Source organism: Astatotilapia calliptera, chromosome 18 (genome assembly GCF_900246225.1).
Source record: "Astatotilapia calliptera chromosome 18, fAstCal1.2, whole genome shotgun sequence".
NCBI lineage: Eukaryota > Metazoa > Chordata > Actinopteri > Cichliformes > Cichlidae > Astatotilapia > Astatotilapia calliptera.
In genome coordinates this window covers 4,449,078-4,461,959 of record NC_039319.1, presented here as the reverse complement: position 1 = coordinate 4,461,959, position 12,882 = coordinate 4,449,078, and the positions used below count along the sequence as shown (strand labels likewise).

The 12,882-nt window shown below is 39.3% G+C and overlaps 2 protein-coding genes across 4 annotated transcripts; both read right to left on the bottom strand.

The window, feature by feature from the left end:
* Positions 1-555: 555 nt before the first annotated feature.
* LOC113010286 (zinc finger protein OZF-like) lies at positions 556-4,568 on the bottom strand. Its single transcript, XM_026149298.1, has 3 exons — positions 3,992-4,568; positions 2,700-2,961; positions 556-1,997 (listed from the first exon to the last, which is right to left on the bottom strand). The coding sequence occupies exons 2-3, from the start codon at positions 2,947-2,949 to the stop codon at positions 1,069-1,071; spliced, it is 1,179 nt and encodes a 392-aa protein (XP_026005083.1). The 5' UTR covers positions 2,950-2,961; positions 3,992-4,568; the 3' UTR covers positions 556-1,068.
* Positions 4,569-4,628: 60 nt separating this feature from the next.
* LOC113010243 (tripartite motif-containing protein 16-like) lies at positions 4,629-7,672 on the bottom strand. 3 transcript variants are annotated; one of them, XM_026149231.1, is made up of 3 exons: positions 6,032-7,672; positions 5,724-5,832; positions 4,629-5,570 (listed from the first exon to the last, which is right to left on the bottom strand). In XM_026149231.1, exons 1-2 carry the CDS (start codon positions 7,416-7,418, stop codon positions 5,759-5,761), a joined length of 1,461 nt encoding a protein of 486 aa, XP_026005016.1. In that variant the 5' UTR covers positions 7,419-7,672; the 3' UTR covers positions 4,629-5,570; positions 5,724-5,758. The 3 variants fall into 3 exon arrangements, with proteins under 3 accessions (XP_026005016.1, XP_026005014.1, XP_026005015.1); XM_026149229.1 differs by having other exon boundaries at positions 5,724-7,672; XM_026149230.1 differs by having other exon boundaries at positions 4,629-5,832.
* Between the last annotated feature and the right edge of the window lie 5,210 nt (positions 7,673-12,882).

Here is a 12,882-nt window from a genome sequence, read left to right as displayed (position 1 = left end):
CTGTTGTTTTTTGGCACTATATATAAATATAAATGAATTGAACTGGTAGCAACTTTATGAATGAGAAAATGAAAACAAGTGTCAGTCAGCTGGTTCATGTCCAGCAGGTGGGGAGGAATCAGTGAGTCTGTTACTCCAGTTACTTACTCAGAGGTAAAGTTAAAGAAAACGAGTTTCCTTCATCTCACTAAACCTGCCCACTAAACATGACCCTGAATGAACCCATATGTAAAGGACTGTAGGTTTTAAGCAGGCTCAGGTAATGGCAACACAATAGATGAGGAAAGTGGGGGAACTCTGACGACATCTAGTGGACATCTTGAAGATGACGGGTCTGAACAGAGAGCAATGCAGGTCTGTGGAGAAGATTGCAGCACACTGTGAAATATGAACTATGAATAATATCTACATCTGTAATGATGTAATCAAAATAGGCTCCATGTAGTTCAAGTTCTGTTACTGTACTTATGAAGCAAACTGCACACACAGAGTTGGCAAACATTGAGTTTACTTGCATTTAGGCAAAATGATATAAACACTTATCATGAGCCAATATAGCACATTTAACTGCTTTTATTTAGCAGGGATTACACAATACACAAAATTAGTCACAAAAAATTTAATCAAATCTTGCAACATGTTGCTAAGAAGAACCAGGACAACCAGGTCAAAGCCATACTGAAGTATAACCTTCATTAACATAAATCACAAAGAAAACATATTTAAATAAAAATTGTATACTTGTCTTGAACTTTTTTAAATCTTTAGTCCTGTGTATCAAAACTTATTTATTGGCTGATAAAAAGGAATCACATCATGGTTGTTACAAGGAACAAGTGATGAAAAACTCATTTTCATGTTTGTTTTCTTCTATACTGAAGAAGAAATACAAGTTTCTGTGGTAAATATTAAAAGAGCATCCATGTTCAATAAATATTTGTGTCACCTTTAAAGACCAATAAAAAAAATATCAAGCTTAGAGAAACATAAAGTCAGGGCTGGAACAAACAACATAGAGTGCCCTTCACTGCTGTGGACAGGAAATGTACCGTGACTTGGAGCATGAGGTCATTTTCTACCTCGGGTGCTGCAGTGATTTGGTTTGTCACTCAGGTGGATCCTTAGATGAAAATTCAGTCCTGATTTCCAACTGAATCTTTCCCCACAGGAGCTACAAATATATGGTTTCTCACCTGTGTGGATCCTTCTGTGACTTTTCATAGTCGACAAGTCTCTAAACTCTTTCCTACAGACGTTGCAAGAATACGCTTTCTCACCGGTGTGGATTCTCAAATGAGTTTCTAGTCCTGATTTCTTACCAAATCTTTTCCCACAGGTGCTACAGAAATACGGCTTCTCGCCTGTGTGGATTCTCACGTGACTTTCAAATCCGGATTTCTTATTAAATCTTTTCCCACAGGTGATGCAAAAATATGGCTTCTCGCCTGTGTGGATCCTTACGTGAGTTTCCAATCCTGATTTCCAAATGAATCTTTTCCCACAGGTGCTACAAGAATGTGGCTTCTCACTTGTGTGAACTCTCATGTGTCTCGTCAGGTTGGATTTACACTGAAAAGTTTTTCCACAAGTGTCACAGCTTACAGATTTTTTACTTGTATCAGTTTCACTCCGAGACTTATCTGTTCGGTTTTTGTGACGTCTCCTTTTCTTCAGCTCCGCATTTCTAGTTGATCCCGAGTCCACATGCTGGTTTTCTTCCTGTTCCTCAAGCTCTGGTTCAGGAAAGTTAAGAGCAAGGAGCTGGTCATCGTTTGGTTCTGATTCACTGAGGTCACTTTCCTCAAAACTAGAAGTCACCATAAAACTATTGATCTCCTGCTTCAGTACAATCTCCTCCAGCTCCTGACTGGTGCAGAGTTCCTCCTGTTCCTCTTTAATCTGTGGAGGATCTGGGTCCTCCTGGTCCAGACTTGAGTTCCTCTCCTGCTGATTGGCGACAAACTCCTCCTCCTTACAGGCAGTTTGCTGGTGGAGGTCTAAACGAACAATAAAAAAAATGTAATTATAGAAAAACACTTCTGAGAAGATAAAGTTTTAGTTAAAGTCTGTAATGAGGGCATGTTGCTCACATTTGCAGGTGAAATTAAAAGTGTGTAAAAATGAAGTTATTTGTGCACTCTGATGCAAATGAGAACTTGAGTTCTGACATTTTTCAGCAACATTAAGAGTAAAAAAAACCTTTCAAACAAAAAAGAACTCACTTATTACTGACTGACTGATGATCTATTTTGGAGTTGATCTCGAAACTGATCTACATCTTGATATTTTTCAAAATAATCTTCACTATTGGGGGTGGCTGTAGCTCAGGCGGTAGAGCAGATCATCTACTGATCGGTTCGATTCCCGGCTTCACCTAGTCTGCATTTCAAATATCCTTGGGCAAGATACTAACTCCAAGTTGCCTCAAGTTGCTCTTTGATCTGTGGAATGTGTGTCTGAATGTTGGTAGAAAGCACTAAGAAAAATGTGCTTGTGCGAATGGGAGTGAGTGGGTGAATGCACAAGTTTTGTAAAGCGCTTTGAGTGCTCAAGATTGAGTAGAAAAGCGCTATATAAGAACCAGTCCATTTAAAACTCCCTGTCATGTTTTCACGAATACACATTAAATAGATCTGACTGATACAAACTGTAGGTTTAATATTAATGTTAACACTTCAGAAAAGCCATTACAGTTTTACCGCTGGTCTGTAAATCTTTCTCAGGTTTCCAGATGTTATGCAGCTGTCTGAGCCGCTCTTCCCCGCTCCAGACGACGATGCCTTCATCCTCGTGTTTCACTACAAGCTGTTCTCCCTCTTGACTGATGCAGAGTTCCTCCTGTTCCTCTTTGATCTGTGGGGGATCTGTGTCCTCCTGGTCCAGATTGAAGTTCCTCTCCTGCTTCCAGACCTGCTGGCCAGCCAGATCTTCCTCCTCCTTACACTTCATGTTGATGTGGGACTTGAGGAACAAAGTAAAAAGAAAAAGATTAGACAGGTAAAGGTGCAGCCTCAGTCAGCAGGGCTGTACACTGTGAGCATGTTGCTCACATATGTGAGAGAGGTTTGTACAAATGTTTCAGAAGCACCATGTGACTCCCTCTCTTTGTTGGAAAGTCTTATTAATTCACTTTATAACTATTACTTTGAAGATAAATTTCTACCATCACAAAAATATTATGACCTCTTTAAAAACAAACAACGGCAACTACATGACTTAAATTCCATGTTTAGATGAAGGTAATGGTCAATGCCTTTTGACAGGGGAAAAACCTCCACACAGAAGAATCTTACTTGGCTGAATCATAAATTATTCACCATGATTAAAACTGCAGATGAGCAATAATCTGCATTTTATTTTAGCCAAAGAGGAATGTTTCTGTTTGTCTGTGATCTGACTTTTTCTGCTGGGTCCAAATTTCATTTTATCCTGTGTAAGTTTGTTTCTCTTCCTGTTAACTAGCAAAGTCAAAATCACCTTGATTCATTTAACTTGAATTAAATTATAAATGTAATCATTTTATTGAACAATTAATTTCATTTCAATGAAAAACAATTACTTAAAAGAAAGAGATTAAGTTGGAGAGAGACATGTGGCCATCTTTTAGTGAGTTAGACCCTGATTAAGGGGTATTTTTAAAAGTAAAGCCCATCTCTCAAAGTCCCTGCCGGCCTGCCTCCACCTCGGGAAGTCTGTGGGTGCAGACGGAGGTGAGGAGCACCACAGGCGGCAGAGAACTGTCTGTAGCCCCGGAGTGAGGCGTCGTGAACCGAAGCAGACAGCGAACTGTGGCACAGTGCAGAAAACCGAAGCTTTCCCTCCCTGTTTGGTTTTGATGTGTCTCATGAAAGTCTATTGTTAAAAGTTGACCTTTAAAAAAAACGGACGCACTTGTTTGATTAGCTGCTCTCTGATTTTAGCCTGTTAGCTTACAGACTGAGCTCAGATCGTTCCTGTGTTAGTTCATTGAGAACATCACAGTTTTACATACCTGCTGCGTGACTTCATCTCGGGTCTCCGGCTGATATACAGCAGTCTGAGCCAGTGGCGGATCTCATCATCCTGGACGACTGTTTTTAATGTTTTTAACCACGGAGATTTCTTCTGCATCATCAGTCTCTCATTGTTAAACTCTCCCAGAAACTGAAGACAGTTGTGCCATTTCCGCGCTTCTTCTTCTTCTATTGAGTAGACGGCAGACTACACATGTCCAAGGGTAATACTGTCCTCCTCAGGCCATTGGCATCAAGTCAAAGCCTTAAAGTCTGGTACTTTGCGCATGGTCATTTTTTACGAACAGCAGAATCACAAGACAAAGCGTGCCAATGTTTATACTTTTCACTGTGACTGCCAAATAGATGAAAAAGTAGATGTTAAAAAACAACTTATAGTTTTGTCATTGGGCTGGTAGAAAGCTATGAGTTTCTGTCCCTTTGTCTGACCTTAGAGACTTATTTTAAAAGGAAACATTACAATCCTTTAAAGCAAGTATTTTCACCTCTGTTCCCCCCTCTGTACTTAGCTTTTTTGTTGTCATGTCAGTAATTGTCCAGTTGATGGCTCCCTTGGATCACAAGCCTGTCTCATGAGTCCAAGTGAATATATTCTTAATAAACAGCTTTGAAGAATTTGTGACCAACTTTGTTTAATTCGGAACATCATCATCATGAGTCAAACTCACTCTTGGATCTACAAAATATTGAACAAAAACAAACATCACTGAATCATAAGGTATTTGCTCCAACTCTTAGTCCAGAAACACATGAGTGAACTAGATCAGCTGCTCCTCCAGTTCAGCTGTGGATTTATATCATTATTTATATTTGTAAAGTGGATATGCAGTTTTTCAGTACTAATATAAGCATTTTATATCATTGCTTTATTGACAGATGTTTGGTGTTCAAGGTCAGGCATCAGTTTGAAAAAAACAAACAAACACACTGAGTTGAACTTGAACTTCCTACTGACAAAAACTAAAATTGGTGCAAAAATAACCAGAAACATATAAGAAGCATCCTGGAGGTGCTGCAGACAAGATAGGACCAATAACATGTCAACAGGAAATCCTTTTTACTAATTTGTTTATTTCTTTTTAGATTTTTACTCTCCATTTTAAGCCATGATGTTTGCTGATACTGTGTTCCTACTGTTTGTTCTCATTAATAGTTCTGTTTTTAACATTCTGTGCTGAAGCTGGAGGAAGTGTTTCTACAGTGTCAGATGATACAGCTCCAAACTAAATAAGTGACTAACTAACGATGCTTTAATACACTTTACTATAAATTATGATATAGTGCACTTTCTTAAAATTTCTTATTGCTCTGTAATTAATTGTTTTCTTTATAAATGTACAAATGAGAATAAAATCTGTGTGATAAAGGAAGGTCTGTAGACTTCTCTGTTAAGATCAGTGAAGAGAAACAACAACATACAAATACCTAAGAAAAATATTCAGTAAACATTTAGAAGATAGAGAAGTTTATGTTGTCATGTGGAGAAATTTTTCAAATAAAAATATCCATAAGCATTGATAGTCTCCATGGCTGAACAGACACAGGAAAGAGCTCCACCTATAAAACGTAAAAACATCAAGACAACATGTTGAAGATGTCGAGGTACTGCCCATAATGTTTGACTGACATCTGATTTATGTGCAGCACATAAATACCACAATAATGATGGAGAGAAACTAAAAGGGAACTAAAATACAGATTTAAACTTACAACAATATGAAAGACTTCAGTCTATTTCACTTTAATCAACTCAGCAGTGGCTCCATAACAGTAAACCAACAGTCCAGCATAGAGCGGCTGAGTGAATGTGGTCTGGACTCTGTGGAGGAGAGTCATGGTTTCAGAGACGCTGTAGAAGGACAAAATACCTGCTCTGTGATCCAGGTACACTCCTACTCTGGAGGAACGAGGACCTGAGACAGGAGTTTCAATGTTGTTGTACCGAAATGTAAAACTGTTGTTGTTACAATTTAATGACCAAGATTTGTCATTATGTCCAAATCTACATTCATAACCACCTCCTTTTCTGCTGATATTCTTGTATGCGACTGCTACATAAACTCCTCCCCCTCTCCACTCCACCTCCCAGTAACAACGTCCAGTCAGACTCTCTCTACTCAGGACCTGCAACCATCCAGTGAATCTGTCTGGATGATCAGAATAAGACTGTTGTTGTTCCATTAATGTTGCTTTTCTGTTCCCCTCTGATAATAACAGCTGTTTGTTTGCTGTGTTTGGATCCAGTGTGATTTCACATGAATATTTTAAGAATCCAGCTCTGGTCTTTGGCTCTGGTTGTGACAGTAAAACATCCACTTCAGTGACTGTCAGTGAGATGTTTGTCCATTCCTCTCTCAGAATGTCCTGTAGTTTATCTCTGACCTCTGACACAGCTGCTGTCACATCCTCAAAGTAGCTCAGAGGACGGATATTGATGCTGGATGAGTCTGTAGACTCACTGAGTGCTGACAGTGAGGGGTAGTTGTGTAGAAACTGGATGTGATCCTCTGTGTGTGAGAGCTGCTTCAGCTCAGCATCTTTCCTCTTCAGCTCAGTGATCTCCTGCTCCAGCTTCTCCTGAAGCTCTTTGACTCGACTCACTTCAGTTTCCTGCTGGGATCTGATCTGCTGCTTCACATCAGAGCTTCTTTTCTGGATGAGATGGATCAGCTCAGTGAAGATCTTCTCACTGTGCTCCACTGTTTGATCAGCAGACTGATTGATGGCCTCCACCTCCTGTTGAAGCAGCTTCACATCTTTCTCTCTGTCCTGGATTCTCTGCTGGATGTTTTGTCGACTCACCTCCAGCTCTCTCTGCCTCTCAGTCCTTTCTGCTGCAGCTGAGACTGTGTCGTGGCCTTTATGTTCATCCACAGAGCAGAGATAACAGATACTCTGCTGATCAGTACGGCAGAACATCTTCATCACCTCATCATGACGAGAGCAGATCTTCTCCTGGAGCTTCTTGGAGGGCTCCACCAGCTTGTGTTTCTTTAATGGAGCAACATCATAATGAGGCTGAAGGTGTTTCTCACAGTAAGATGCCAGACAGACTAAACAGGACTTGAAGGCTTTCATTTTTCTTCCAGTGCAGACATCACAGGCCACATCTTCAGGTCCAGCATAGCAGTGATCAGCAGGAGCAGCTTGGAGTCCAGTCTTCTTCAGCTCCTCCACTAAAACTGCTAACATGGTGTTTTTCACCAGGACAGGCCTCGCTGTGAAAGTCTGTCTGCACTGAGGGCAGCTGTAGATTTTCTTCTTTTCCTCTTCATCCCAGAAGCTTTCAATACACTTCATGCAGTAGCTGTGTCCACAGGGAATAGCCACCGGATTCTTCAGTAGATCCAAACAGATCGAACAAGAGAAGGTTTCTCGGTCCAGCTGAACACTTTTCTGCGCCATTTCACCCAACAGTGTCAGTGACTGTGTGAGTTTCACTTCCTCAGAACTGAAACTGCTCTGATCTAAACAACATAGGTTTCTGTAGCGAATGGGATCTGTCAGCTCTTATACGTCACCACATGTTGGTTGCACCCATCTTCAAACTGCAGATCAGAAGGGGAGGGAACAAGGGAACATGTGGACAGAGAGGAGGTGCTGAGTTAGAGAGCAGGAAGAGGGAGGGTTATCAGACACTAATTCAATCCTGGAACATGTGAGCCTGTGACTTATCCTTTTTAAAAATAGCACTGCTCAGCCTTTAAAGTTGTTAAATAACCTTAACATTTAAAAGACAATCTTTTTATGTAAATTAGTTTAAATTATCATTTTAGTCATTACAGGATATCAAATACTGCAGCTGAACTAAGAAATTGTTGTAGAAAAAAGCAATAAAAGGTCGTTCCCCCTCTGTCCCCTCCTGGTCACCTGTGCCTCAATTTTATGAGATGAGATGGATCAGCTCAGTGAAGATCTTCTCACTGTGCTCACTGTTTTATCAGCAGACTGATTTTATTCCACAACCTAGACATCCACATTACTCACACTCTCATAACACATACATATAGGGCCTTGGGATCGGGCATGTTATACGGTGTCCAGAGGACGGTCTTTGTATTCAACCTCACCTCTGGCGCCGGTGCCTATGGAGCGCCAAGACTGCCATAATGAATTAATTAAATACACCATTAAATAATGAATTAAATGTGGCAATAATTAATTAAAATTGGAATTAATTAATTAAATAAATAGTTATGACACATGTAATTAATTAATTATTGACACGTTTAATTAATTATTTATGTATTTCACATTTTAATTAATTATTCCATCCATCCATCCATCCATTCGCTTCCGCTTATCCTTTTCAGGGTCGCGGGGGGCGCTTGAGCCTATCCCAGCTGTCATAGGGCGAGAGGCGGGGTACACCCTGGACAGGTCGCCAGTCTGTCGCAGGGCCAACACACATTTAATTAATTAATTATTGACACATTTAATTAATTATTTAATGATATATTTATTTATTTCATTTTGGCAGTCCTGGCGCCTGGCTCTCATCTTGAAATAATTTTATCTGTCAGCCTCACCCATCAAACTCAGGGGGCGGGGTTAACGCTGATCAAGTCAAAACCATTGCTTAGGCCTGGTGGCCATTGTTTCTAGCACACAACAACCGGCATGTGGAAGCTAACAGAACTGAACTTTGAAAAACCCTGTTTGTGTGTCACCAAATACCGTTTTAATATTTTTTTAGCCGAGAATGTAGTGGTTTAATCTTCATGTGTCTGGTCGGTTTGTCAAGATACAGCCTCTTTGCAAAAGTGCTTCGATGATTTCGGAGACGTCTGCCCAGTCTCACGGCAAAGCGTGGGATAGACCCGCTCGCCTCGCAAGCAATCCCACCGACAAAGCGCAGGCCCCGGTACACAGCTGTAGTAACCCCCGCTGACTTCTTTTACTGAGGTTATATTTATCGGTGTTTTATTTCCTGATGTTCTTATGTGTCCTACGTGTTTCAGTCGCCAATTCTGAATTATAACTAACATTAAAAACATGTTTAAGGAGGAGAGAGAGCAAATAAATCTGTTTAACATCTGATCTTTGGGTTTTTGTTCAGTAATCAGCGTGACCTGTGTATAAACGCATAAAAGAGATAACGTTGGTGTTTCTGTCATGTAGTAACTGCTGGCTTTAACTGTACAAAGGTTGTTCGACACTATGAAACACATACAGACTTCATGATGTTCGGCTAATATTTTTATTGTGAATATTAATCATGAGGGTAAACGGCCCTGTACACCACGGAGCGAGGTCAGCATATCCACGATATGCAGAGTTTCCCAGCTGACTAACTGCCAACTATTCCAGAGACGTGAAAATATACAGCATAAAGAAAAGTGTAAGAGACCCAGCAGCAGATTAGAATAACAGTTATACATTTAATAAATCACCAAATGAATCCAAGAAACGAGCAAACCTGTTCCGACAATTTGAGTTTGTGTTCCCTCAGCTGCAGACTCGCTGCTGTTTAAATGTTTGAAAAGGAAGATTAGATATAAACAAACGTCAAACGTAGACTCATTCTGCCTTCACATTTGATATGAGGCCACACAGTAAAAAACTGTCAATTTTACACTTAGAGAGTTGATTTTAACTCTGTTTCAGATAACATTTGGTCCCACTCAAAATTAGGGTAAAATTTACTCTATGGCCAGTGTTAACTTTTTAGTGTTAATTCTACTCAGTTTAGTGTCAAAATTAACAACAAAATGTGTAAAAATATTTAACACTGAGGGTTATTCACACTGTTTAGAGTAATATGATTTCACTTTATAGAGTTATTTTTAGTCCAAGTTCACTCTAATGTGTAATAATATTTCATTTTCATTATTTTTTCATATTTATCATATGATGCTATATTTCTAAATGGCTGTGATCTATCCTATATTATGAAAATAACTACAAACATACAGGTTACAGTAACAGCATTTATTAGCATAACAAACTCTTACAAATGACAGTAAGTAATGACAGTTGTCATTCACTCCATACGACAATTGTATGTCAAAAGGCCTGGGATAATGCAGGCTGTCAACATGAAAGACAACTAAATCTTGCTTTGTCCTGGTCAACTCATAAGCATGGAAATGTTCTTGAAAGGCTACTGTACATAATGGCAAAATGAGAAGTACCAGTTTCTCATGTATTATCAGAACTGACTCAATCTGGTAAAACACAGGCATTTCAGACACTACTTTGCCACAAATAACCAAATGCGGGCGGTAAACAATACCATTCTGTTTAGCCCAGTTCACTTTCATAACTTGAACTCTATTGGGCAGTTGCATTGCTATTGCAATTCCAGAACCTCCTTTTACCATATCTAAAGACACCATTTTTCCTGGACCAATGTCTAACCGACTAAAGGTTGTTGAAGATTGCCAAATGTATGCCATATAATTCTGGTGTTTTTTTGGCCAGCGTTTTGGTGATATTTTTGAATGATTTGAGCAGTTTCTTGAAAAAATTGTGCTTACCTTCATAGCGCATGCACCAACTATGAAGTACAGGCCCTATTTTTTGGATGCAGCGAGGATAATGGATAAGAAAATGGTGCTTTGGTAAAAGTTTTTTCTGGGGATACAACATCTTGAACAGTTTGTGGTGTTCCACAATCAAATGTTTTAAATATACACACATACCTTGAGATAACATAGGAGAAAATACAATGTTAACTATCTGTAGTAATAAAAGTAGTAGGCCCCGATGTTGGTCAGTAGAGGTTACCAAATCTCCAAACATGAGGGGAACATTCCTCAGTAAGCACCATGTCTGAATAGCATTCAGTCCCAGATCATTAGACTCTCCACCTAAATTCACAGCTACTGGCCTATTGTTTTTCTCCATGAATCCATAATCAAAACTTTGTATTCTCAAATTCACTTCTCCCAATGTAAGATGTTGTTCTTTTAAATACAAAAACAATAACTTCAGTTTGTACTGGGCCACTCCTTCCAAAACATCATGCATCACATCAACTGAGAAGTTCTCAGTTGTGTGAAAATATGTCAGTGAATTCAATAAGCATGAACTCTTTACACCAAAAACATAAGGAAGCAATGGATTATTAGACATTTCCTGACAGTGAGCAGTGTGGTTGTCTTTGGTGCGCAACACTATTTTGGGGGAAATCTTCAGAGAATTCTGTTTGAAAGTCATCTTTATCAGCTAAACAAAACCTGCAACAGTACCTTGCACTGAAAGACTCCACCAGACCAAACAAGCTATGTAAGCCTAAATTATCACCAGTGACCTGTACCACACTACCACGAACATAACCACCGAATAGTGGAATCTCAATACCATCGCTCTCTAACACTTTAATGTCTCGAACAATAGGAACAAGAATTTCACTAAAACCATAACGTTTCAGATCTTGTGCATGAAATAAGGCACAAAGGTGTATGTTGGCCAAAAAAGAATTCCATTTGGGAGAGAAGTTTCTTAAGGTAAAATATACTGCACCCAACTTGTGAATACCTCGCTTGGAACCAAGAGGATTTGCAACCTCAAAGTCATCATAGAACATTTGGATCTGAACTGTGTGCTTTTCTGTTGAAAAAAAGAGGGCGTGTCTTCAATAGAGATCCATCACAAATATCTCTGCGTCTTGAATCACAAGTGTCTGATTTTTTCAACATTTCTCCAACATGCTGACTCTTAAATATTGATTCCAATGTTGATAAAACTGGAACATACATGAATTTATCTTGAACAACTGCCTGATCATATGTTCCAGTCTTTTTATTTCGCCTTGTGTCAAATCTTGAGCCAATTACACATTCAACTGGTTCTACAGTTTCCCACTTGTCTGATAAATATTTTGACCTCTTGTACTCAGAATTAAGAACTGAGAAAGGATTCTCTAACTCATCAAAACATGCTTCAACTTTCTTGCACATTTCTGTTTCTCTTTCATTACTAAATACATGCTTAATGACTGTTTCTTTAGCATGTTGTTGGATATCTTGAACAATCTCTTCCATGGAATTCACTACAGAATTCACTACACTTTGGCCTACACCTGCTGCCTTTAGATCAGAAATAACAGCTGCACAACTATTTACAAGGTCTGCTGAAGATAATTCCGACTCAGCCTCTAAATCAGGGGTGTCAAACTCAAATACACAGTGGGCCAAAATTCAAAACTGGAACAAAGTCGCGGGCTAACATTAATATTTATTGAAAAAAAAATCTTCCTCTAGATATAAGAATGAATCTTTTTTTATGGACTCAAACAAGTTTTGCTCAAAACCTGAATATGGAACAAGCAAAGCTTAATACTAAACAATATATATATTAACTGTATAATACCAGTAGGCCAGCTCTAATAGTAATTTGGTATGGCTTCGCGGGCCAAATGTAATCAGGCTGCGGGCCAAAACTGGCCCGCGGGCCAGAGTTTGACACCTATGCTCTAAATGTTCAGGCACCACATCAACATTAGCAGTAGTACTTGTGTCCGTAACACTTTGAACTGGTGAAAAATCTAGTTCTGCAGAATCAAATGAACTGCTTACGTGGCATTTGTTCAGGTGCTTTCTAAAGCCAGAAAAACTACTAAAAGAACGTGAGCATCCCACTTGGCCACATTTGAGATATAGTGTCCTCCCAGTACAGAGACCATGAATTACCTTAAGGTGTTTTACAAGGCTGTTTGGTCTACCATGATCACTTTTGCAAAGAAAGCACTTCATTAGTTTGATCTCAATGGATACTAACGCACCATTCTTGCTCGCAACTCTGGGAGTTTCCTTTGTTTCCCCAACATCAATGTTGTAAATGGTTGTTTGCAGAAAAGTGAAAAAGTTGGTCAGGGATGAACTGTATGACGTATCAAAGACATAATGGGCCTTAAAGAGTTCAT